The 25,973-nt window shown below is 44.3% G+C and overlaps 2 protein-coding genes across 3 annotated transcripts in view; both read right to left on the reverse strand.

The window, feature by feature from the left end:
* The window catches only part of Cmtr1 (Cap methyltransferase 1), a 57,029-nt gene extending 45,719 nt beyond the window's left edge, over positions 1–11,310 (reverse strand). Inside the window, exons 1-5 of one of the 2 annotated variants that reach the window (XM_089556427.1) lie at positions 11,129–11,310; positions 8,329–8,400; positions 6,617–6,727; positions 2,334–2,429; positions 517–585 (exon numbers count right to left, since the gene is read on the reverse strand). In XM_089556427.1, the coding sequence (XP_089412553.1) occupies positions 517–585; positions 2,334–2,429; positions 6,617–6,727; positions 8,329–8,400; positions 11,129–11,159 (379 nt within the window). In that variant the 5' untranslated portion in view covers positions 11,160–11,310. The remainder of the gene's footprint in view (positions 1–516; positions 586–2,333; positions 2,430–6,616; positions 6,728–8,328; positions 8,401–11,128) is intronic. The other variant, XM_089556428.1, reaches the window with a different exon arrangement.
* A 956-nt stretch (positions 11,311–12,266) lies between these two features.
* LOC149331263 (uncharacterized) lies at positions 12,267–24,912 on the reverse strand. Its single transcript, XM_089555922.1, has 6 exons — positions 24,696–24,912; positions 24,536–24,557; positions 16,739–16,848; positions 13,952–14,058; positions 12,388–12,394; positions 12,267–12,304 (listed from the first exon to the last, which is right to left on the reverse strand). Exons 1-6 carry the CDS (start codon positions 24,910–24,912, stop codon positions 12,267–12,269), a joined length of 501 nt encoding a protein of 166 aa, XP_089412048.1.
* Positions 24,913–25,973: the final 1,061 nt, after the last annotated feature.

A 25,973-nucleotide genomic window follows, 5' to 3' on the forward strand; every position in this document is an offset into this window, starting at 1 on the left:
TGGAGGTAAACCCAATTATGCAGAAAACCATTGGGCCTTGTGCAAGACAAGAATGTCAATCAATCAACTGGGTCAGAAATCTTGCAATGCTTTGCAAAGCTCTGTCACTATAATAACAATGTACAAGTTCTTCTCACAGCCTCACTTCAACACTGTCTCTAAATGGTAGCAGTGGTACTAAATGGAAACAATTTCAAATCAACCTAAAAGAACACAGTAGTCTCAAAGCTAAAGTACTGTCTTATTTTAGAGGACAAGACACCACTCAACTCAACCAGTCAACTCAACCACTCAAATCATTCTTCTTTACAGTTACAATTGCTTCAGAGATGTAACCCTGAATTCCCCCGTAAAGTCTGCTTATTTTTCATTACATCTACTCCTGAACATTTGTGAACCAGTGCATCTAACCACTTCTAATGCAAAAATGAGTTAACACCACTCAACTGCTGTACAAGCCCTTCCACTTTATGTTCAGAGCACACACACAGGATGAGGAGTGCAAGCGATTCTCACCTTTGGGACTGTCATGCATGCCACTTTTCCGTTTTCTGTTGTTCGCCACGTCAGGCGACTTGTACTTTCCTGCAAAAGATGTAAAAAAGCTTGTCACTCAAGAACCAACAGCTTGGCTTGACATTCATAACATAGAAAAATCAAAAATTCATGAAGCACTTATCACAGGGGATCAACTCTTTCATGAAAGCAGTTGAGTCTACCCGGAATACGCTCTAAGACGATGTTTTTTTCATTCAGATTTCAGGTCTATAAAAAAAAATCCATTCTAAGCTCCCAAGTGCACTGGGTGATAAAAGCCCCTCTTTTAAGAATACTTTTTGTGTTGTTGAATATTTAATCTTGCTAGAAAAAGAAAAATATTCTAGCTGTGAGCAAAGGAAATAATAAGTACCTCTGAACCTGACAAAAGATGCACATTTTAATAACTACATCGGGATCGACGAACACTTCAACGGAAAAGCTAAGAGCTCCCTTAGATCTCAGACACAGACTCAAGACTTTAGTGCTATAGCGTTCAAATACCTAGGTTGAATGAAAAGAAAGTATCAAACTGGACTTGCAGCGCTATCTGTTATGAAAAGGCGCAGGTACTGTAGAAAGTAACAAACGTTTCTGTTTCCACTTTTTTTTTCTTGCTTGCTGCTGGGCACATACAAGACAACGAAGTTATACTTCTGTAACGACGAAGTTGTTCCTGTTCAGGCGAAGACGACGACGAACTTCTGACCGTTGTGTTGAGCGGCATTGCCATCGCTTCGTGTGTGTGCTCGTGGTGCTCGACCTCTGTGTCTACGAGGCCTGTGTCTCTGTGTCTACCGCCAGCGCCCCATACCTAACCATCCCAGTACCCATCTTACACTTCCTATATTTTTCAACGGACCGAGCTTTTCCGCAAAGAAAAAGAATATTTCTAAGGTTGCTAACTCACTATAATATCCCTGTAGTAGCCAGACTGATATCATTAACTTCTGAAACTCCTCCCATCTCTCTCACTACAGCCATTCACATATGCTACAAAAGACAAGTTACTCATGATCTGCAACATATGCATATGCATCCCTGCAATACACCCTAGAGACAAACTGAACAGCTGTGTCTACCAACAAAGATGCAGGGCTATCACAACCAGTAATGGTCACAGACACAGTCATGTGACCGTTGGTGACCACCAGCTACTTCTAGACTACCAGTCACATCTTTTTCCGACAATACAAAAACAGACAAACACTGGGGTATAACATTAAGATTAACTCAATGCAAAGTGGACAGCAAAAGCTCACAGGACACGCATGCACGCCTGGGAAAGCAACTTCAAAAAACGCTTGGTACTGATCAGTGAAAACTGCACTAGTCTCCGCAACCACTGAATACAGCTCACAGAGTACAGGACATGTGCACCAAGGGCACTATGAAATTCATTTTTGTCATGTGACAACAATCTGTCCCATGAACTTTTGCAGCCGGCTGCACATTAAAAACGCACTCCAAAAGCAGCTGACAGACCAGACTCCCAACCACCGCCACCACCAAGGTTAATAAATCCAGCGTAAGCCAACAAACGTGACAACAAACAACATTTCACGCAGTATGAGTGAAAAACGCAACACACGTGGGGGGTGGTGAGTGAAAGCAGATGGCGAGGACAAACGCAGGAGACACGGCGACACAAACGCAGATGCAACCTCAACACCGACAGCAGCAGCACAGACGGAGATCCCAGGTCGAAGCACCAAACACAAAAACGCACACACACACACAAACATCAGCGCCACTCACAGCACGCTGTTCGGGCCACCGCCATACACCATCCTTACCCCTCCACGTGTTTTTCTTGCCACCGCCACTGTCATCGCTGTTCACGCTCTCAGCATCCTCGTCTTCACTGCTGGACGGAGCCTTTTTCACTTTACCTGTGGCCATACACACGTACGCACACGCACGCATGCACAAAGTCCACACTGTGACCTCGGAACAGGATCAATACTATTTTGGGCACAGGGGCCACATTCCAAAGTGATCACTTGTTGCAACCTGCTTTTGGAGATGGGCAGCTATCACGCAGAACCCCCGTGAGATCAGACATGGCTGAAGAGATTGGTGGATGCATATCTCATGCGCACTGATTCAATGCAACACTAGCTGTTGAGTGCCGAGAAGATGTGGAGTGAAAGACATCCTGGTGTCATGTAGGTTTCTCAAAATACAGCCAAACAGCCATCTTTCTGTCGACTACGAATACGTTTATGTAACTAGGCCTAGTACTCTTCTTACAACTGCTGCCAATGTGATGCACAGATAACTGTGCCATTAAATGAATAAGGTGTGTTGCTTTTGACAGAATGAGGTAGAATAAAATGCAGGAACGTACGCAAATGCATCCACCGCAGCAAGGAAGTTTGTCAGGCATTTTATGTGAAAGTGGAAGCACTGCAGAAAGTGATCACTGAAGAACATAACCCCTTGTGGCACGGCTCTCAAATAAAAAAAACAAAAACAATGGGGAAGAAGTGTTTTTTACTTCAACCTTCATATGTACAGAGGGCAAAACGCATGTCTAGAACACGCTCTGAGCGTGTTTCGGGCGTAACACGCGATAACTATCCATAAGATTTGGTTAAAAATGGTCTGGATGTAAACATGTGCTGTAAAACGCATAGAATTTCATCGTCAATTTTGCTTTCTTGGTCGCAGCGGCTTTGGGAGCTCCGGAACACATGGTTTGGTTGTTCTAGGCATGCGTTTTGCCCTCTGTACATTAAGTTACTGTTTATGCAGGATGACGACCATGCTTAAGGTTACTACAACAAGGCGCTTAGACCGCTAAACGCTCCATTACCAGGAATACAAAGCAGCTTTAAAGGTTGTAGTGCTACAAATATTAAGCACTTTGTGTGCTAACTTCATACCGCATAATGCCCAAAGTATGTTTGAAGCAGTTGGCTGGTTGCACAGCAGGCTTGAATAAGAAAGACATTAGAAAATTGCCTATTCCTTCTAATTGCAAGGCCACACAAAAGCTGTATTTCAAAGCTATGCTGTTTCCTAAGACGCCAACTGCATTCATTAAACATGATCTAAACAGCATGCTGTCATTACTACAAAAATGTTTTGGTAGAAAGGCAGCTATACATTTTTCAGCTGTCCTGCTCCCACAAGCAGTGTATGCTCTCTTTAAAATAAGCGCTTCTTCCCACAGCTTGAGCCTATCCATGAAAAAACTTTCGATAGAAGTTTGTGTACATTTCAACAGAAACCTGGACTCCAAAGAAGAGATGCCCAAGAAGTGACAGTAGATATCGTGTGCACAAATTAAAAAAAATATATACCATGCGTGCACAGAGAATGTGAATATCATACTCAACTGCAGCATATTCTCTCCATTAACCAAACAACTTTTGATTCTTACAAACATCCAAACTCAGCAGAGCTTCTCTACCAATTAAATGAGACTGTGGGTTCGTCCTTTGCCAGTGCATGTGTTCTACATTATTTCCATTTTCTTTTCCAACTTCAGAAACTTTCAACGGCCGAAATTAATCTCTTCAGTGAAAATGACTGTTCACATCACATATTCATCAGCTGCTTAACAACCTACACACACCTCCATCACAACCTCACAAAACTGAGCACGTAAGCAGTGCACACAGTGTGTATGTGTGTGTGTCCCTATTACCAAGAATGGAACTGCGGCAAGCCAGGAAAATGTATAAATGTGGAAGATCAGCACAAATTCTATCTTTAAATTTGGCATATATACCCGCTAACATAGATTATTCACCAAACATAAGTGATTAAGACTCCTTAATTGCTTTCTTAAAGCCCTCTTCCATTAATTTCACAATGAGCAAGTACCAATTCAACTTGAGAAATGCAGTGTGGTAATTTAATTAAGCGGGATATGTGGTTACTATTTGCAATGCTGCATTTGCACACATATAAACATCCACCATTCTTAACTAAAATTACCATAATCAAAGCTCACTTTAGTGTCCCTTCAAAAGTTACCTCAGAGGACAAGCAGGCCTGCATAATGATTAGGTAGGCCTGCATAATGAGTAGGTAGGCCTGCATAATGAGTAGGTAGGCCTGAATAATGAGTAGGTAGGCCTGCATAATGAGTAGGTAGGCCTGCAGACCAAATGGAAAAGAAAGTGCAGGAATACCTTAAGCGAGTAGTCAAATGCACTTCGTTAGCTGCCTCCTAAACTACTGACTCTGTATCGTGAATAAAAGCGCACCTATAGAGCACAAAGCAGGCGTTAAGAACAACCTTTTTTCTTTATATATCAGACGGTTTTTCTCACATGCGCTCTTCAAATCGAACTACATTTACACGAACAGAAAAGCAATGTGACATGTCCACCCTATCCAACCCTGTACTCATATGCCATGTTCTGCAAGTGACAACAGTGGCAATGCAGTTTAAGGAGGGACGAGGGTCTTAAAACTAACCTTTTTATTTGTGGCTAGAATCTCTTGAAATATTGCACACAGGTGCGTGTTTCTTTTCTGATTTCAAAAATGTAACCATAATTAAGCTGGCGGTCTTAGATCAAAAGTTATCTTAATGACTAGAGTGTAATTAGGTAATTTCTTACGCAGCTTTAATAAACTTTCTCACTGCATTCTGTTGCTTTTAATGGCATGAATTGTGGCCAGAGAATTCCGATACCCGACGGCATTCTTACATTTTTGGTTAGGTCACGTAAAAAAAGTAATTTACAATTAGCTCAACGAGTCGCAGAGTCAAATACTGCGACCTTTTACTCTCGACATAGTATATCAGGATGACATGCCTTTAGAGAAAAACGAAGAATGTCACCGAGTATGGCAACTCTCTGGCTACCAATTCATGTAATTAATAGCACAAAATGCAATGAGAAAGTTTATTACAGCTGCTAAAAAATTGCCTAATTACATTCTAGGCCTTGTAAGATTTAAGACCACCAGCTCAATTATGGTTAATATTTGGATCAGAAGAGAAAAATGCACCTGTGTGCAAAATTTCATGAGATTCTAGCCATAAATAAAAAAGTTAGTTTTAAGACCCTCGTCCCCCTTTAATGGGGTTGAACCGGGGACAGAGCGCTAGCATAACTGGCTGCTCTCAAGCAACAAACTAGCACAGGGTGAGCTCACGGGCCAGTTGGTCATTCATAACAATTTTAACAGCGCATGCTACACAAGGACACAAGACAAGGAAACACACACACGAGCGCTGAACTGCAACTTTATTTGAGAAAGGCGCCAATCTCTACATATATACCCTCAAGGAACCACCCACTAGGGTAAAGCTAAAATCACAGCACGTGTCAAGCCACAAGCAAGAAAAAATGTTCAAGAGTTAAGCATACTGTAGACAGGTGACCAAGACCGCAAAAAAGAAGAAAGATTACAAGAAGCAGCGAGAAGAAATTATTTCAATTGCCCTTTTTTTGTACCTCTGTTTTATCTCTTTTAGTCTTTGTGTTAGCACTTTTACAACTCATTTGTCACCACTTTTTGTTTAGCCGTGTTAGTTGTTGGCTCTCATGCAGTTCAGATGTTTCGCTTCGGTCATCTTCATGCTTCGTTACCGCGATTTGTGCTTTTACCACTTTTTAAAAACGATTTCTGCCCACTGTTTGTTACGCAGAAAAAAAGGGCAAGTGAAATAATTTCTTCTCGCTGCTTCTTGTAATATTTATTCTTTTTTGCAGTCTTGGTCACCTGTATACTGTATGCTTAACTCTTGAACATTTTTTCTCGCTTGTGGCTTGACATGTACTGTGATTTTAGTTTTAGCCTAGTGGGAGGTTCCTTGAGGGTATATATGTAGAGGTTGGCGCCTTTGTCAAATAAAGTTGCAGTTCAGCGCTCGTGTGTGTGTTTCCTCGTCTTGTGTCCTTGTGTAGCATGCGCTGTTGAAATTATTAACAAACTATGTAGTAATTTGCTCAAACTAACAGCTAATACAAACCACTCAGATTAGAATTGTTAAAAAGCAGTTGTAATGACTACTGTTCAATGAGAGCCTCTTCCAAAACCCTGGTATGTGAGCCAAATCTCCCCAGCAACTATACAGGTCTTCTCCGCGAGACTGTGCACTGCGGCTTACCCGTATCATCGTTACCACTTGCCACTTCCCAGTCGTCCGTGTTGCTCCCATCTTCCTCTTCTTCATCGTCTCCGCACAGCTTCGGCATGGAGAAGCCCGGCTTCCTGGGAGCTGCGGGAAACGGGCGACAAAATGTTTACCGGGAAAGCTAGTGCTTTTTGCATCACTGCTTGGTACCCGGCGGCACTGGGGATTGATTCGTTTATTGGTTTATGGGGGTTTAACATCCCAAAGCGACCCAGGCTATGGGGGACGCAGTAGTGAAGGGATCCAGAAATTTCAACCACCTGGGGTTCTTTAACGTGCACTGATATCGCACAGCACACGGGCCTCTAGAATTTCGCCTCCATCGAAATTCAGCCACCGCGGCCGGGACCGAACCCGCGTCTTTCGGGTCAGCAGCCGAGCGCCGTAACCACTGAGCCACTGCGGTGGGTGCTGGGGGTTGAATCCCTTTGATCCCGTGTATGCGCGGCGGATACTCAATCAACTAGGCCACCATAGTAGTAAAATGAAACAAAATAGCTGGACCTCTTCACAGACCCCACAGCAAATCAAAAACAGCATGACTGACTGGAACGAGATAGACAGGGAGAAGGAAAAGATGTGACAGGCACTGCTTGGTCTCATCTTTTCCATATTTTTTAAAATTTTTATTAACAGACCCATTCACTTCTTTCACTAAGTTATTTTTTATCTGAGAAGTTGATAACTGTACACAGTCAGCATAGGTGCCTAAACATGGCTAAAGTTAGCATGATGCTGTTGTGTTTGGTTTCATGGTACCTAATTGACTAAAACCACCATGCACCAATTACTTACAAAGAAATACCCGTCTACTGTACTTAAGGACTACATGCTTTCAAAAAGTTTCAATCAATTTAACATATTCCCTCCTTTTAGAAGCGGAACAACTTGCGACAAATTTACAATTGCATTTTCTCCTACGAGCGAGTTGGAGTGGAAAAAAAATGTGCTCGCGGTAAAATATTACGAAATGTTTTTATCCTAGTTTCTCAAGTTTTATACTTGGAATATGTGGTTTACTGTGAACACGTCTCCACATAGTTTGCAGAGGCTTTCCATGTTTCATGAGGATAACGCAAGGGGTGTTTGTCCAGTGCCAAGACAGCAGAAAGTCTCGCTATACGAGGGTACAGAGAAAGGCACCGTTAATTGACTGGAAACCCATTCTAAACAGTGCTAGCACGAAGATGTCAGCCCTGGATTGCTCTTGATCCACTTTCCAGGCCACAAGTGGTGCACAAGAAACTGAAGCACAGGTGACCTATCGTCCAGCAAGTGTCTTTTGGCCCTGAGCTGCGCAATCAATAATGGCGTTAAAAAAAAAGGGGGTAAAAATGGGAAGAGACTGAAGGAAATTCTAATATCAGCCATATATAAATCTTCTATCCCAGTGTGGCAATTCTAACAACTTTGTGGTGAACACATTGGGAGGGTGATCAATACAAAAAGCTATCAGTGCTAAAGTGCAATTTAAGTTCTGTTTTCTTCCCCATATTCTGAAGTGTTCCTGAGGCTATCTCTGCCTCAGGAATAAAAGCTGTTTCACGCATAAATTAATCTGAAGCCTGCACAGGTATTAACAACACGTTTCTGATCACTTTTTACTGTTTAAGGAGATAATGGGTAGCTCGCTACCTACCTTACCATGCACGATTAAAGACAGCATGCAAAAGCAACACGTATACCTTGTGCAGGACGAAAACTTTGAGACTTCTTGGGTGACTCGTGATCGTTGTCTGTGTCATCCTCACTTGTGTCTGCAAAAGAAGCCACTGTGTTTTGCACACGCTCACAAGAACGATGGGATGCAGAACAGTTTGTTGTCACTTCACTAATTTTAGTAGAACATAAATGTGCACCATACCCCAACAACATCATGAGAAATGAAAAGCAAAACTACAACTTGTTCCTAAGACACCTCATTTTTGTATAATATAAACATCTCTCTTTTTTTAAATTCACTGTTCCAAAGTACTCCCAGCTAACTCAAGACAATCACTTCTACTTCTAACAAGCAGCCTGTTTTTCTTTTTATTTGGTTTCAGCATCTGGAAGTTTGAAAATGAAGGCCTGCAAAGCGATCCAGACCAAATAAAAGAAGTTGGCACAGATATTTAAGACTGCTTACATTTGAGAAGACATAAGCCCACTCGCACACTTTGTGAACACAATTGCTGCGCGCTGTGGCATGATGCAACACGATGCCACGCGGCTGGCACTCCTACCTCTGCAGAGCTCTATTTAACTGCTGCAATGGCGACGCCACACCCCTACTGATCTGCGTTTTAACTTCGTGAAGGCTGTTTCCGCCATACTGCGCCCTACACTCCACCTTAAGGGTACGACGTGATAGTTAATGAGTTAATGCCCTCTCTCTCTCAAGCACACACATATATACACACGGGGGTTTTAGCTCAATGCAGCCTTGCTGTACACGGATGTCGTAAGCGGCATACTCTGTCCCACAACACAACACTGCAAGGTAATAGCTCCTGGTTCGCTCGTGAGCGCGTGATAAAGTACACTTGTCAAAGCCATTGCCTGGCACACGTAGCTTCCACTATGCTAGGAACAAGTTGTGGCAAGCGAAGTAGCTAGGTCAGGGTTTACATTAAAACGCACACCACATCATATCTTGAAGTAGTGACATGGCATAATACGACCACCACAATTGTGGCCCTTAGGAAATACAAGCAGTCAACAGCTATGAGCTTGTGTGACTCTGCTGCGCCAAGCAGCATATTGAGTTATCTGTGGTGTAGTAAGCAAACTATATTTACGTTTGGTTTGGTTTACAGAGTTTAACGTCCCAAAACTGACTCAGACTATGAGGGATGAAACAGTGGAAGGCTCCGAAAAGTTTGGACCACCTGGGGTTCTTTAACATGTACTGACATAGCATAGTACATGGGCCTCTCACATCTCATTTTCATCGAAATGCAACCACCGCGGCCGGGGCCGAACCGTCTTTCGGGGCAGCAGACACGCACCAGTGCCACTGTGCTACCACGGCGATTTCAAGGCAGTGGTTGTCTTCGTAAATCTGAATGGCAACACTTGCAAATGAAATACCCAGTGCCCTAGATATCCGAAACAATGATAGCATTGTTTTGTGTGTGTGTTTGGTTTGGTTTATGGGGTTCAAAGTCCCAAAACTGACTCAGACTATGAGGGATGAAACAGTGGAAGGCTCCGAAAAGTTTGGACCACCTGGGGTTCTTTAACATGTACTGACATAGCATAGTACATGGGCCTCTCACATCTCATTTTCATCGAAATGCAACCACCGCGGCCGGGGCCGAACCGTCTTTCGGGGCAGCAGACACGCACCAGTGCCACTGTGCTACCACGGCAATTTCAAGGCAGTGGTTGTCTTCGTAAATCTGAATGGCAACACTTGCAAATGAAATACCCAGTGCCCTAGATATCCGAAACAATGACAGCATTGTTTTGTGTGTGTGTTTGGTTTGGTTTATGGGGTTCAAAGTCCCAAAGCGACTCAGGCTATGAGAGACGCCGTAGTGAAAGCCTCCGGAAACTCTGACCACCAGGGGTTCTTTAGCGTGCACTGACATAGCACAGAACACGGGCCTCTAGATTTTCGCCTCCATCGAAATTCGACCGCCGCGGCCGGGATCGAACCCGCGTCTTTCACGGCGCGCGCGTGTGTGCGTGCGTAAGTGCGTAAGTGCGTGCGTGAATGCATTGAATGCATGCTCCCAGTAGTGGCGAGCATGTCATCCAGATACGATTACCGACGACTACAAGCATGTAGTTTCTTTTTTCGCCTATGTTCTGTAACGCTGTTTTGGGTGGTTATAGATGGCTGACAGTTAACTTGAAACTGAAAACCTTATAACGGTCCAAAACAGCTGCATAAAAATATATAAAGGTTGTGAAAAGGGAACTATAAGGTACATTAGAGACAAAAGGAAACTATGCCCAGCTTTCATTCAAACAAAAAACTGTCAAAGAAAAACAAAATACTGCTGCTTAATGGAAAAACGGCGGCGTTCCAGCTGTGCGCAAATCCGCACGGAAGTAAATAATCAGGAAATTACAGGCATCGATTTTTGTTTATACGGAAAATACAAGTGCGTGATGCTTTGTATTACCGCTTTCAAAATGCTGATTTCTATTAAACACTTTTAGACTCAATGACGAACAGCGACCGATTCAACGTCCGGCTTCTCAACGCCGATATTCTCCTAGGGTTCACCGATGAGCGGTGGACTTTGCCATTAGAACGCGAACTGTTGATAACGTTGTATCGTGATAACCTGATAGCGTCCGGTAAGCTCGTATAATATATAACTCGGAGGCATATGGAAAATCGACATGGCAGCTCCGGCCTAGCTCAGCACCCCGCATTACCTTCGGCGGGAAACGCCGCTCGATAACCACTGCTATAAACGCGACTTAACGCGGACGCTTTTGACACGCAAACAAGTAGCCGGTCCGCATCACTGACGCAACCGGTCTTACCTGAAAGCATCTTGGGCTTGAACGCACTCATTGTGGAGCAACGAACCTCGGAATAGAGTCCGCGATTCCGACCCAAGCGTAGTTTTAGTTTTGAAAGCGTTTATACTAATAAAGGGGAGCAAAAACTCTGAACCGGGAACTAAAGAAAGGAGCAGCCCATGCTAAAACCAGGGTGGCGCCATGTTTTTTGGGTGCGCTTGTTGCGACGCCGTGCGGAAAATCCTGACAACGTGCTGAACAGGAAATGTTTGAATTTTCATATATTCGGTGCGGAGCAGTGTGCCGTCCAGGGAGTACCTAAGCTATCTACGCCGCGCGACGGAGCACGCTTGGGGCGAAAAATATCTATTCTCACACAAACAAGAAACAGCAGACAAAATTTGAATTTGAGCGCCGAAAATTCAAAGAGCGTAGGTTGCTTGGGCGCACGCATCTTGTCATGCTGTTCTCGCAGTAATGAAGCTGAAGAAGTCGGTCAGATATGAATCATATGACATACATTGGGCCAGCTTTGTTTTGAGCCCATAAAAATAATTTAAGTGGGATCCAATTCTTTTACTGAGCATGGCATAAATGGTTTCCAGGGTCGCGTAGTATCATTCAAACCCAGTCCGTCAGCTGTCATTACTTCATTTATTGTTTTAATTCACCACAACGTTTAAGTCAGCCTGTATGAAGAGTCCGAATGACAACGATTGAAGAAGTAGTAAAGCTACGCGTTATGTCTCACATGGCCTTTTGAGATCTGACTGCTCAAAACCGAAACCAAAACAACATTGACGAAAATATTAGTTCACAATAAATTAAAAACAATTTGCAGGTTGTAGATGAATACCACATTATAATCCATCTATTCATAATAATTTAAACGCATGGATTAGTTTTTTTAATAGTGCACAAGACAACAGTGTGAATAATAAATAATTTATTATTAATTTTTTTGTAATGTGATTTCGGTTTCGATTTCAAAATTGATGCTTGTTCACTTTTTGCGATTATAAATTTTGAGCAAGCTTGCGTAAGGTTGGGGTGAATTAAAAACCAAGAAAGCAGCGACCATACTACAGCTTTTGCATGCGATCCGCGCCCTTTCCTTTCTCCCAAACCAATTTTACAGTATTTGGACGCGAGGCGAGGCCTACCTTTTGGCTGCTGAGACGTCGGTCACGCTACGTCCTGCACAAATGAGAGAAGCGCGTTCTGAATTAGCGAATATTTTGAAAAGACATGAAATAATGCATTCTAGCCAAGTGACTTACCGAACAGCTGAAATAAGAGCACACCAAGACCGTGAGCACATGTGCAATGCCTGGCATCAGATGGGATTTTAAACAGAGGCGTTTCCAGCAAAGCAGTAAAAAGAAAAAGTCACTGCTTACTATCAAATGCTTGTCAATATATTGTGTCATTTAGAGTTGGCAGCTTACCGCTTGGGCTGCAAAGGCGTGATCTCGAGAAGGAACTGTTTAAGGTCGCACTTGAGATCTTGAGAACGCAAATTGTCGCATGTAACACACAAGACCCACTGAGAAGTATACGGTGTTTTGACAAGTGACAAAAAAAGGGGGGGGGGGCGTTAAATTATTCTTTATAAGGGTTTGGAGCTCCACGGATATGCTTCTACAAGTTGAAAGGTGGCTCGTGTAGATGGAGTTATGACGCAGACAAACGGAGGAGTATCGAGAATGGAAAGTTTTAGCATGAGGATATTGAGAAGAGCTATTGTATACCGCCACCGCCAGTCGCCATGCAGTGCGACTGCACAGATGAAAGGGGCCATGTGCGCCCGCCCTTGGACCACTTGGATGGTCCAAGGTATCGTGTAATAGGTAAGGTATGGTGTAGTTGAGAGTTCTCAGCTTGTCTCGCCTTGTCATGGCGTCATACTTGTTTGTGTGCAGTGTAACACCACAGGTGCGTGTCTGTCCGTTCAGAGTGACCACAAGAAAACGCGGGTGCATAAGCCTCCGTTTATTGACAACACCAGGACATCTGCCTTCCCGCAGAAGCATCCGACGGCAGCTTTTGGGCTCAGGCACAAACTGTACAATATGGCAACACTTGGCGTTAAAGTCGCCTTGTTGGTGACCACAGACCACAGACCACAGAAGTGTAATGACCTCCTGTAATATTCTTACCTCGAACCCAGGTAAAGGCTTTGAGTGCAGGGTCTGGACTCGGTGTATGTTACAGTCAAGCAATCTGTTATCAGAAATTATATATACATGTATAATTTTGGCCGAATTAGTACAAGCTAGGTACTACATATATCCTACTACTACTAATATATACTGCACGTATGGGACGCAGGACCAATTCCATGAGCACTAACAATTTCAAGAGCAGTGCTTCCAATATTTAAAACGGTAGTGTGCACCGAACAAGTGATTTGGCGCCATTCCGCTTTCATAAGCAGATGCCACACATGCCTGATGACGAATGACTGTCCCGCAGCGAAACACACTATTTTGTCCTCTTTTTATACTGGTTGCGTCTTCCCGTAGGATTTGTGTAGAGACGTGAACAAGAGTTAATTGGATGGATATTCGTGAAAAGAAAAAGGAAAAACATCAATTCTGCGTTACGTTGCTACACATTCATCTGGTTCATGCAGAAGGAGAATGCATGTCCTCTCTGGCTGCCGAGCTTTTCACTGGACTGGATTGTTCACGTACAACACTTTTATCCATAGCTGAAGGTTCTGTCAGCGCTGAATGAGTTTTAATCAAACTAGCTGCCATTAGCGTGCGGGTGTACAAAAAAACAACACTCAAAATGAACCACTGAAGCGATTCTCTCTAGCGCTCGCAGCGGTAAAGTGACGTCACCTGTCGTCTGGGGCTCCGTCGGCGGTGTGAACGCCGGAGCGCCGTGCGTCTGGCCCGGTTCACGCGTGACGAAAAACGGATCGTGCGTCGAGGTGGTCATATCTGCGTTGGAACAAGCAGTTCACCAATCTTTTCCCATTGAAGTTCAGAATGGCGCAAAAGACACACACACAGGAAAAATAGGGGATGACACATAGAGCGCTAGGCAACGTTTATCGGCAGAGGCAGGGAGCGATTTGAAAGAGAGATTATAGAAGCATATCATATACAGAAAGCTGGGTCCGCGTGCATTAGCACTTCATCGATTAAACTCTGCCGCCAGGAGCTGGGTTTCTTAGACGGTCCCGTGTAGTTCTAGATTCTGTTTTTTGTTCTTGTGGCCTTTTCTTTTCTGCCGAATGTGTTTCGAAATGTGAATTCAAACCATGAATATGTGTTTTTTCTGCTTCCGGTTCGTGGATATGATATGTCTTGCCTTATAAAAGAGGGTGTTTCCGCAAATAGGCGCTTTTTGTGTCATCCCCTATTTTTCCTGTGTGTGTGTCTTTTGCGCCATTCTGAACTTCAATCATGAACCAACTAGCCCCAAAGCAAGTTCTTCTGCAACGCTTTTCCCATTCATGGCTTGCGGCAATGAAAAAAAAAAAACCTTCTTTGTGGAAATATAAAACTGTCACGTCTCGCTGAAAGCAGGGTGGCGAGATCACACGCTCTATTTTTAAGTACATGCGGTTCGGCTTGCAACGATAAACATTTGAAGCCGTTAAGGGAAGGGTCGACTAATGATGCAAGCCAGAATGATTATCATCGTCATCATTGATGGCACTGGCGTTCTAACCTTAGATTCGTGCAACTCAGAAAAGGAAAAGTTGATAACGCCGTTCCTTACATATGAAAGTAGGCAAAAAATCAATAAACGCATCCGAAGAGGTAAAATCGAGCTGTGCTGGCCAACTTTATTACGTGACTATGTGCACAAAATTTTAGATGCGCGTTTTGTTCTTTCAAATGATGTGTTAGAGACTAAGATGCGTGGATTACCACGTGGTATTCGTCAACGACCGCTAAATAATTGAAAATTGAATTTTTTTTGAAGAAAGGAAATGGCGCAGTAATTGTCTCACATCTTTGCGGACACTCGAACCGCGCCGTAAGTGTAGGGAGGAAGGTACGAAGAAAGAGAGAAAGAGGTGCCGTAGCGGAGGGCTCCGGAAATATTTCGACCCCCTGGAGGTCTTTAACGCGCACCGATATCGCACAGCACACCAGCCTCCATTGAAATGAAACACCTCCATTGAAATGAGGCCGCCGCGGCCAACGTTACTAGCCTAGTCTAGTAATGTTGGCCGCGGCCGGGTTCGAAACAGGGAACTCCGACTAAGTAGCCGAGCTCTTAACCAGCTGAGCCACCGCATCGGGTCCGCTAACTCTATGGGTCCGCTAAATACATGATTGAATTTCTTCTCTCATGCTGTTTCGGTTTCACCAACCGAATTACAAACGCTGATACGTAATTTCAACTATATAAAACACTTAAATAAGCTGGAGTGGCAACAAACGACGTATCATCGCTGCCAGTTTTTTTTGTGTGCCTCACGTAACCTGAAAACCAACCACACATGGCAGCCACAAACAGTTGATGAAACCGGAACCGAAACAGTGTCAAGTCATGAATTATTTAGTGCTCGCAGGTTAATATCGCGGGATGACCCAAGTATATTAACGTGTAACGCATCATTTGAAAGAAGCAAACACGGAAGCAAAAAATTTGGCGTGTATAGTTTTTTATGAAAATGAGTTACTCTAAACGAAGTGGAGAAAAAAAGAAAAAAAAAATGTTATATTGTCGTAGTTTCTGTTTTCTAGAAAAAAAAAAAATCTTGAAAAGTAGGAATTCGACACATTGGAAACAATTTTTTGCTAAAAAAAAATCACTCATGGAAGAAACTTCAGTCCCTGTTCCTCCGACTGTTATACAGTGCCGTTAGCGTTCTTGGGGACACGCATTAAAATGCGTCGCCCCGGTCCGCAGGTGAGAGAAGTCTTATAGAAATAAAAGTGTCTTATCACTACTATACTACTACTGCACTGCTGTACTACTACTGCTGCTACTACTGCTGCTACTATTCCTTCCCCTATGTCTATTATTGCTGTCACTGCTGCTACCACTATTAATAACACTACCACTACCATTGTGCTACTACTGCCATACTTATAATTTCGTATTTCAGTTTATTATTGCGAAAATACTCGTACGCTCGCCAACATCGACGAATTTCGTCATCTTTAGATCTTGTGCCCTTGCCTAGCAACATTGATGCCACGTTCATCAACTTCCATCTGCGGGTCAGCTTATCTTCGATCGGAGCTTAAACTATTAATCATCGCCAGATGTGCCAATCAGGCTAAACACATGCTTTTGCACATCTACTTGGTTAACTGTACGTTTAAACCCTATCATTTTCTTCTCCCGTGTCTTCTCAAAACCCTAAAACAACACCGCTCAAGTGAGCAGAATGCAAAAAGAAACAGTGCTTAAGGACAATGACTGGCATTGCTTTCCGGAAGCCCCATGCCTTACAATAATTCTGGAAAAGCATCCATATAAGCGGCCTATAGACACTGCATCATTTCGTGCATCATTTCGGCCTTTTGAAAATATTTGCACGGGAGGTCATGCAACGAGGACAGCGGTAAAAGAATGTGAAACAAAATCCTTAAACGTATTTCTAGTCGATGAGTTCCCTCACCACTTTGAGTTCCGTCGTCACTTTTCACTCACCATCTTTGAGGACGACGACGATAAGCAGAGCCGTGAGGACAGCCGCCAGGGACAGGATCATGGCGATGGCGATCACAACTCGCCTCACGTGACCCGCCTCGATCCGGGAGCTTGCGGGGGTGACAGAAACTGCTTTGTGAGCGAGTCTAACGGCTGACGAGAACGACATGCACACTTGTCCATTTCTTGTCTATTCTCATCTGGTTCTCCATTCATGTTCGTTAATTAGTCTTGCTCAAAGTTTTATACGGGGGGGATCAGGGGGAGCCGGCTTCAAAAAATGTGACGTAACCACCGCTCCTCAGTTTTTTCCTTCCTTCATTTCCGCTACTGCAGCAATGCCGAGCTTCCACACTCGCGCAGCGCATTTAGGTAGTCGAAGTGGTCAAATAATGCAATTGGTTAAATGACATGGTTCCTGATGATGTCATTTTCGCCTGTGACTCCGAATTCAACATATTTCGTTGTGACCGCACGGGCCGTAGAGGTGGCGGTGTCCTTCTGGCTGTCAATAAAGTGCTCACTGCTGTGCCTATCGAGGTCACGTCGTACATCGAATCGGTATGGGTTCGGTTGAGTTGTGGTCCCACGGTCGCCATCATTGGCGTCATTTACCGCCCTCCGGACATGAATTCTTCATTCGCAAGTCAGTTTTCTAATTTACTAAGCGATCTTACTTGTCGTTTCCCGAATTCAAGCTTACTTTTACTTGGTGACTTTAACTTTCCGGCTATTAACTGGTCGTCTTTAACAGCTCCTGCCAATGATCCCGAAGCTCAGGCTTTCCTCCAGTCCTGTCTCGATTTCTCTTTGCAACAACTTATTTCTGAACCTACGCGTCGTTCCGCCACTACAGCCAATATTCTCGATCTTATCTTGACAAGTGATCCTTACCTTTGCTCCAACATTGCGCTCTTAGAAGGCCTTTCCGACCATTCCACAATCACGGGTAACCTGAATTTTGTGCCCCATAAAAAGGTAACTCGTACTAAACAAATAAGGTGCTACAACCGAGCAAACTTCGGCGAAATAAACGCTCAGTTGTCAGTCTTTGCTGATCATTTTCTTCACGATTTTTCGTCACGCTCCGTGGAAACGAACTGGAACCTGTTCAGCGTGAAACTTGCTACTCTCATTGACAGATTCATACCCGTCATCAGTATCCCTTGCACTAACACAGCGCCTTGGTTTAATAGGCATCTACGTCGCTTTAATAACAAGAAAAAGCGCCTTTACAGACAAGCCGACAAGAACAGACACTCCGAATCTTGGCAACGGTACAAACTATGTGATAAGGAATATCAGTCTGAGTTGATATCTGCACGTAGGCACTTCTTCACACACGATCTACCGGCAATGCTAACAAACAATCCACGGAAGTTCTGGCAGATAATAAACCCCGCTAATCATCCGGACATTACTCTTACTAACGCGGAAGGCAGCAGTGTTCCAGTGGCCGAATGCGCCGAAATTTTCAATAACGCATTCACATCCGTTTTTACCCGTGAAGATCTCCCTCTACCTCCCATTTCTGTCAGCACTTCTAATACATCAATGTCCGAAATATTTATCAGTGAGACCGGCATCTTATCCTTACTAGGGAAGCTTAAAACAACATCAGCATCAGATCACCTTGGCTTTAATAACAAAATACTCAAAAATTCATCTGATGGTATTCATCGCATCTTGTCCGCTATTTTTGCACAATCTCCATCATCAGGCGTGATTCCGCTGGACTGGTGCCTAGCTAAAGTTGTGCCAATTTTCAAGTCTGGCGATCGTTTCTCACCACTAAATTACCGACCCATTTCATTAACTAGCACTGTTTGCAAACTTCTTGAACACGTAATTCACTCGCAGGTAATTAACTATCTTGAAGAACATAACATTATCTTTAAATATCAACATGGGTTCCGTAAAGGCTACTCTTGCGAAACGCAACTTGCCGGATTCATTCAAGACATACATTCATCGATTGATGCTGGCATTCAAGTAGACTCCATATTTCTTGATTTTTCTAAAGCTTTCGACAGAGTACCTCACAACCGGTTATTAATGAAACTAGCACTGCTTAATATTAACCCTATTGTCATTGCATGGGTTAAAGATTTTCTCTTTTCCAGGTCTCAATTTACAACTGTCAATAACCACAATTCGTCTTTCAGCCAAGTACACTCTGGCGTCCCACAAGGAAGTGTGCTTGGCCCCTTACTTTTCCTAATATTTATCAACGATTTACCGGATTGCATTTCTTCCCATATCAGACTTTTTGCTGATGATTGTGTAATTTATCGCAAAATTTATTCTAACACCGATTGCCAATCCCTTCAATCTGACCTGGATTCAGTAACAGCATGGTGCTCAACCTGGCTTATGCAACTTAATCATTCAAAAACTAAATTGATGTCTTTTACTAACCGAATGTCTCGAATTCAAACAGCATACTCCTTAAATAATACCTCACTCGAGCTAGTCACCACGTATAAGTACTTAGGACTTCACCTTCATTCAGACTTAGCATGAAACCACCATATTAACCTTATGCTTGCATCTGCTAATCGGTCATTAGGTCTCTTAAAACATAACCTAAAGCATGCTCCTCCTCACCTCCGTGCTCATGCCTATACCACTCTAATTCGACCTAAAATTGAATATGCCTCGGCTATTTGGGACCCTTACCAATCTTACCTAATAAATAACATTGAATCATTGCAGAACCGCGCCGTTCGTTTTATTTACTCCGATTATTCACGTAACACCAGCGTCACAGCCTTAAAGAAACGCGCAGGTCTCCAGGATTTATGTCTCCGCCGTAAAATTGCACGACTGTCACTTTTTCATAAACTTTATCATCCCATCACTTCATAACGACTTTTTTTCTTTGCCTACTTCGATTTTTGACCGCCGCGATCATCCCTTTAAAGTTAGACGTTTCACGTGCAGAACATTTATCTATGCGCATTCATTCTTACCACGCACAATATCTGACTGGAACACTCTGCCTTCACATATCGCAACCACCACTGATCCTGATAAATATTTTAAACTTATATCTTCAATAACTACTGCTTAACTCTTCGCATACATTGTTATTTTATTTGTTCATGGCTTCCTTTTTTGCAGGGTTTGTTACTAAAAAGATTCATTGTATTAGTGTTCTGTTTGTATAATTTTAATAATGCAGTAATCTTCGTTCTTTGCCGCGCTGCCATTCTTTTGATTCTTTTGCTTACTTATATGTCATGCAAAGTGTCTTATTTGTGCTTTTGATTGATTCTTTTGCTTACTTATTTCATCCAGTGTGTCTTATTTGTGCTTTTGTTGTTTGTTTTATATTTGTGGTTTTTCTTTTATTCTGTTCAATTGCCTGTGCCCCCCCCCCCCCCCTATGTAATACCCTCTTGAGGGCCTTTAGGGGTATTCTGTATAAATATAAAAAAATAAATAAATCATGCAATCAGCAGTCATGCTCTTTCGCAAGGACTACTGGGAGTCTTTGGCCGACGGCGCAGCCACTAGAAACGGCGGGCGCAGCGGCGTCGTCTGCTGCAATGCCTGCTGCGCATGCGCACGTTCGCCGAGAGGAGGAAAAAATGAACATAGAAGCCAAGTTTGATGACTGTAGAGCAATTATTTAATTAATTATAGGCAACAATGACGAAATTGCGTCGAAATAGCGCGGATGTCGATATAGCCACGGGAACGGTGTAACGTCACATCCAGCGGAATTCGTCACGCCATAGTGAAAATTGTCACAGAATGGTCGGAAAAACGTCGAATTTTGTCAAGTTAGAATGGGGAAACGTGCAGTTAAGCGTAATAAACACATAAGATCTCCGAAAGATGTATAATTTGGGTATCGATATAGCCACGGGAACGGTGTGACGTCACATCCATCGGAAGTCGTCACGGCATAGTGTCCTCGGCTTTCGTATCTCAACACTTTAGTTGCCAAAGCGTCCTCGCAGTGATTGAAAATTTTTTCCTTCCTTCATGACTTCAGCAGATAGAAAGAACCCATTGTTGCCAGAAGGAGACGTAGTAGTCCTGCAAGACGTGCAAAGCTGAAACAATATTGTAACAGCACAGTCATTTCTCATTGGTTACTTTTACATGTAATTGAATTGCGGTTTGTGCTTTGCCGACGAATGGTCAACGGGGACACGCTAGTCCGCCATGCTAGCAATGGCGTTAGAATTGGCATTGTACGGTTAGAACCAGCGGGCTCTACGGCATTTTGTGGTCCTCCACGCATTTTGCTGAAAATTGCAGAATAGGCTCGCCGGAGTCATATCCTATTCGGCAAATTCCGCAGCCGGGATGCGCTTTGTTTCAGCTCAAATGATTTTAAAATTTTAGTGCCTTGAGGTCTCAATTGGGATGGGGGGGGGGGGGGGGGGCGGATTTCTACTGGCAACCTTGCGTGCGTGACGTCACCAGTTGCGCGCCGTTCGTTGAAGGAAGAAATTTCGAGCTTGCTTTGATCACCTGAAATAAGTAACGACTGAAACTGTCGCTCACAGTCGCCAGTTCAGCCATTCAACGCGCGTACGAGTGGTTTAGTGGCATTATCCATGACTTCATACTTTGGTCTAAATCAAGTTTTCGTTTCGGTCTGCCGGTTTTTGCTGTTTTATAAATGTGTCCCTCCGTGTTGTGAAATCTTCATCGAAACTAAGACAAGGAGGTCCAAGAAGTATAGGTCGATAGTCAAATGGAAATGTTCAAAAAATCTCCAGAGTTGCCCAGAGTGCAGAGGCGTACGGTCCTTCTCAAAAATTACCGGGCAGCCGGATTCCCATGCGGGCCGTGCGGAGCGGCTCGCATAGCGTTCCAAACCTCTGGAGGGTGAAGGAAACTTTCCTCCTCATCCACTGAGACCTTCTAAGTGCAGTGAGTGCTACTAGACCTCCACTCTCTGCAGTGGCTCAGTGGTTAGAAGTTCGGTTTCTTAACCTGAGGACGCGGGATCATATCTCGGCTGCGGAGGCCACGCAATACGCGGCCCGGTGATGAGAACTTTTGAAACGGACGGCACGAACACTGAGAAGTCTCGTGGATTTAGCGTCACAAGTTTTCACTCGAAAACAAAACGAAAGGCAATAAAGGGCGAGTCCGGAAAATAGAATCTCATACGATGAAATGAACGGCGGCGCAACATGCACCAACTCATCATGCACCAACTCGCCCCTCAGGCCATTCTTCAGAATCTCATACGCTTGTCCGTAAGCGGGCAGGGTGGGTGAGTGGTCAAAAAGAGGTTAATGACGCCTCAGTCGAAATCAAGAGGAAGCAATGGGCTTGGGCAGGGCGTTTAATGCGAAGACAAGATAACCGCTGGTCCTTAAGGGAGCGGATTCCAAGAGAAGGCAAGCACAGCAGGGGGCGGCAGAAAGTTAGGTGGGCGGATGAGATTAAGAAGTTTGTGGGGATACGGTGGCTGCAGCTGGCAAAGGACAGGGTTAATTGAATAGACATGGGAGAGGCCTTTGCCCTACAGTGGGCGCAGTCGGGCTGATGATGATGATAACGATTGTACTTCAGGTCGATGGACATCTTTCATTTCGTTTCGGCTCCTTTACTACGCGGTGTTTGCGTGAGGTGCCGTTTGGTTCCACAGTGTGCATACACGTGTGAACGCATTGCATCTTGTTGGCGATGAACGCCGAAGAGGGGAAAAGCTATTCCATCGAGCGTCTTGTATAACGCAAACGTTATAACGCACTAGAACGCACCTCTCCCCACGGGCGGGGACCAGAGGGAGAAGGGAGGAATAATTAGAGGTCGTTAAGAGAGTCTACCCTGAACACAGCTCAGCTGCTGCTGATTTCTTGCAATGCACGCACACGTATTTCTCGCTCATGAGCCGCTCACTCAGGAAATTCCACGCTTAAAATTTCGGACGCCGGTGCAGCACACGACAAGGTGATGAAAGGCTTGTTTGGATTTATGTAAAAATGAAGTTAGCAGCAACTGAAACTATGGAAAGTTTTGGGAAAGGTATTTTTTATTTCCACGCGTTTTCCTTGTTTTTAGTGGCTGTTGACTATTTTGCGTTGCATTGAGAGCACAGGATTACCATGCGAACTTCGTGCTGGGCGAGCTGCTGAGTCTTACTTAAGGGAGGAGAGGGGGGGGGGGGGGGGCTTTGAAATTTTTTTAAATGGCCGAAAAATTATTATTTTTTGTTATTGTTGCATACGCTTGTATGCCTCTTTTTTATGCTGTTTCGGAGCTTCTCTGCTGACACCGACGGGGAAATACTCTGAAAGAATTGTTCCATGAACTACTGCGGCTGTGCATTGCGGGGAAACGTTCGAAAATTGGTGTTTTTCCCCCATACCCAACAATTCTGGACAAAAGCATTTTTGAACGGGAAAGAAAATTTTTTTTCAGATATTTTAAGATTTCACTATAACAATATAACAATCCATAGATCACTTAGCGGCAGTCTTGCATTTTTTGTCTATTAACATCTTTACTGTTGTCAAAAGCGTTCCCTATTGGTTTTTTATGGCGATCTTAGCTGGTTTATGGTTGATGGGGGTTTAACGTCCAAAAGAGACTCAGGCTATAGGGGACGCCGTAGTGAAGGGTTCCGGAAATTTCGACCGCCTGGAGTTTTTTAACGTGCACTGACATTGCACAGTACACGGGTATCTAGAATTTCGTCTCCATCAAAATTCGGCAGCCGTGGTCGGGGTATCGAACCCGCGTCTTTAGAATCAGCAGCCGAGCGCCATAACCACTGAGCCACCGCGGTCTGTTCGATGCGATCGATGAAAACACTTTAAAAGAAAATATTTTCTACACATCAGAAGAATAAACCATTACCTTCAATATTTCTAAGAGTATCTTACAATTTTCTAATTTTCAAAATTTTTGACCTAGAACGTTGGGCATAAAAAAAGCTGGGCCTCTGTGTCGCTCAGGGTGGCATAAAGGATGGGAGTCGTACCATAGTGCGCGCACGCACGCACGCACGCAGGCACACGCACACGCACACGCGCACGCGCACGCGCACACACACACACACACACACACACACACACACACACACACACACACACACACACACACACACACACACACACACACACACACACACACACACACACACACACACACACACACACACACACACACACACACACACACACACATACACACACACACACACTATAAAAAAGAAGCACTAGGTATCAGTACAAATGCACTTCAAAAGAGCAAGAAGTAAGGCTGCGGGTAGTTGCTTCTCTGCTTCTCTGCTTGGAACTGTTTTCTATGACGAGACTTCTCGGCTCGGCAGGCTGGCTGACGAAGTCAGAGCTGCCAAACCGCACATGTATATTCCGTCGGTTGTGCTGACTATATGGCGATGTTCTCAGCTCTTAACTAATGGGTGAAAATAATAAGAAAAGCTACTGCGATCATGACTTTTATTTTATAGTATTTTTTCACATACCACAGCCTCGGTAGAGGCTATGGCTCGTGAAGATAAAGAATGCTAAAAAAAACTACCATTCTTGCGTGTCATAAATTAGGACTGCCGTAGCTACAGGTATAAAAGAAGGTGTCTACTCGCCGTTGCTTCCCACATGCTACAAATAAATCATATTTAATACGTCAATACCTCTACGAGTGAATTTGGCACACAGATAGATGCGCAAATAAGTATAATCATGCCTTCAGCCTGATATGCAAACTTGCGCTTCGCTACACGGTGTGACAGCGAAATCAGAAAGGTGCGATTATAATACAAAGAGAAGTAAAGCAGTTCAATATTTATTTGCTTACTGTGAGAACATCTTCGAAACACCTGGAGGCAGAAAAGACAAAAGCTTCAATTAAGTTGTTCGTAATACGACGAAACCAAACTATCGGTGACTGAGCTGGACGAGTTAAGGGTCCACAGGAGGTGCGGACCAGGTTTCCCCCTAGAACAGTCAGTCCTCACCGAAGCCGAAGAAGCTGGAGGCGAACGCGGTCTCCGGGTTCACAGCGCCACCTACTGGGACCACCAGCGGCTGAGGAAGGGCAGGCGGCACCAGTGGCCTCACCGGTGCCGCAGGGGTCGCTGGTCTTACCGGCGCCCCTAGCGACACCGGCGTCGGTGGTGCCACCTGCTGGAGAGGAGCGGGTGGACGTGTAGGTAACGTCGGGGGCGCAGCCATGGATCTCAGGGAGCACCGGCTAGGCGTCGGAGGTCTCTGGACAGCTGAAAACGCGAGTGAAAGGACTTGAGAGAAGCTCAAACGCCTCAAAAGAACAGAGGCGATGTGCAGCCTTTGCCAAAAGTAACCAGGTTGCATAGTTTGCTTCTCATTAGTATAGCAGAGCTCTCAGCTTCTCTAAAATTCAAAAAGTTCTCTGAAGATGAGGACAGGGGTTCTCCTTACCATACAGAGATTTTGAGCTTGAGGGCTGGAATAATAGCTTCAACGTACGACTGAGAAGCGAACCGTGCAGCCTGGTTACTTTTGGCAAAAACTGTACATAGACAGGCAAAGAGAGTAGCCCCAGCCGCGAAAGCTAACAGTTGTTTGCCCAGGTGAAGACAGCCTTCTTGTCGAAACGTTGGCTGGTGCACTAAGGCTCCCCCTTCAACACCCTGATCATATTGTTTTGAGCAGTTCTATCTGAATACAGGCAGGTGTCAAAACACCCGCTCTTTGCGTGGCTGCGAGCAGGTGCAGGGAGCTCGCACGGCCGCTTCCAGCGTGCTAGCGCCATCTGCGCTCGACAATCCGCGAGCAATATGACGACTCCCAGAGGGCGCTTCTTAGAGAGGTCTGTGGAAAAGGTACACGCGCAGTCTCCAATGTCCCCCTTCTGGCTATCATTCAAGCTTGAGATATTCCCGCTGTCAATTGCCTCCAGCAAGCAACCATCGTCACAAGAATGCGGGCTCAGTGTCTCGAACTTAAGAACGACCATAAATTTACAATCACCGGCAAATGGCCTGTTCTGTACTATATAAACTTTACAGGGTTCTTACTAGGGACAACTGTGCTCAGTGCCATTCTAAGTATTGTCGCCCTCATTAGCAATTTTATTTATGCATGAGAATTTGGTTTCGACGAGCGGATTTTTCGTTCACGCACTCTTCTGATGATTCTACGCTCAGCCAACAGACCTCGGTGTTCCACGATATGGCAGGATCCGTTGCCATTGTCAGCTTCCAAGATTTCCTGTGTTATAACAGCCTACATGCGCTACTTATGCTGCCTGCGAG

Source organism: Amblyomma mixtum, chromosome 8 (assembly GCF_055824585.1).
Source record: "Amblyomma mixtum isolate Tamu chromosome 8, ASM5582458v1, whole genome shotgun sequence".
Taxonomy (NCBI): domain Eukaryota; kingdom Metazoa; phylum Arthropoda; class Arachnida; order Ixodida; family Ixodidae; genus Amblyomma; species Amblyomma mixtum.

Coding starts and splice junctions, on each gene's coding strand:
- LOC149331263 (XM_089555922.1), bottom strand. CDS start 24,912: ATGGCTGCGCCCCCGACGTTACCTACACGTCCACCCGCTCCTCTCCAG. Junction 16,849..24,535: donor GTTTCGAAGATGTTCTCACA/GTAAGCAAATAA, acceptor CACCCCCGCAAG/CTCCCGGATCGAGGCGGGTC. Junction 14,059..16,738: donor CGTCGTCGTCCTCAAAGATG/GTGAGTGAAAAG, acceptor GTTCCAACGCAG/ATATGACCACCTCGACGCAC.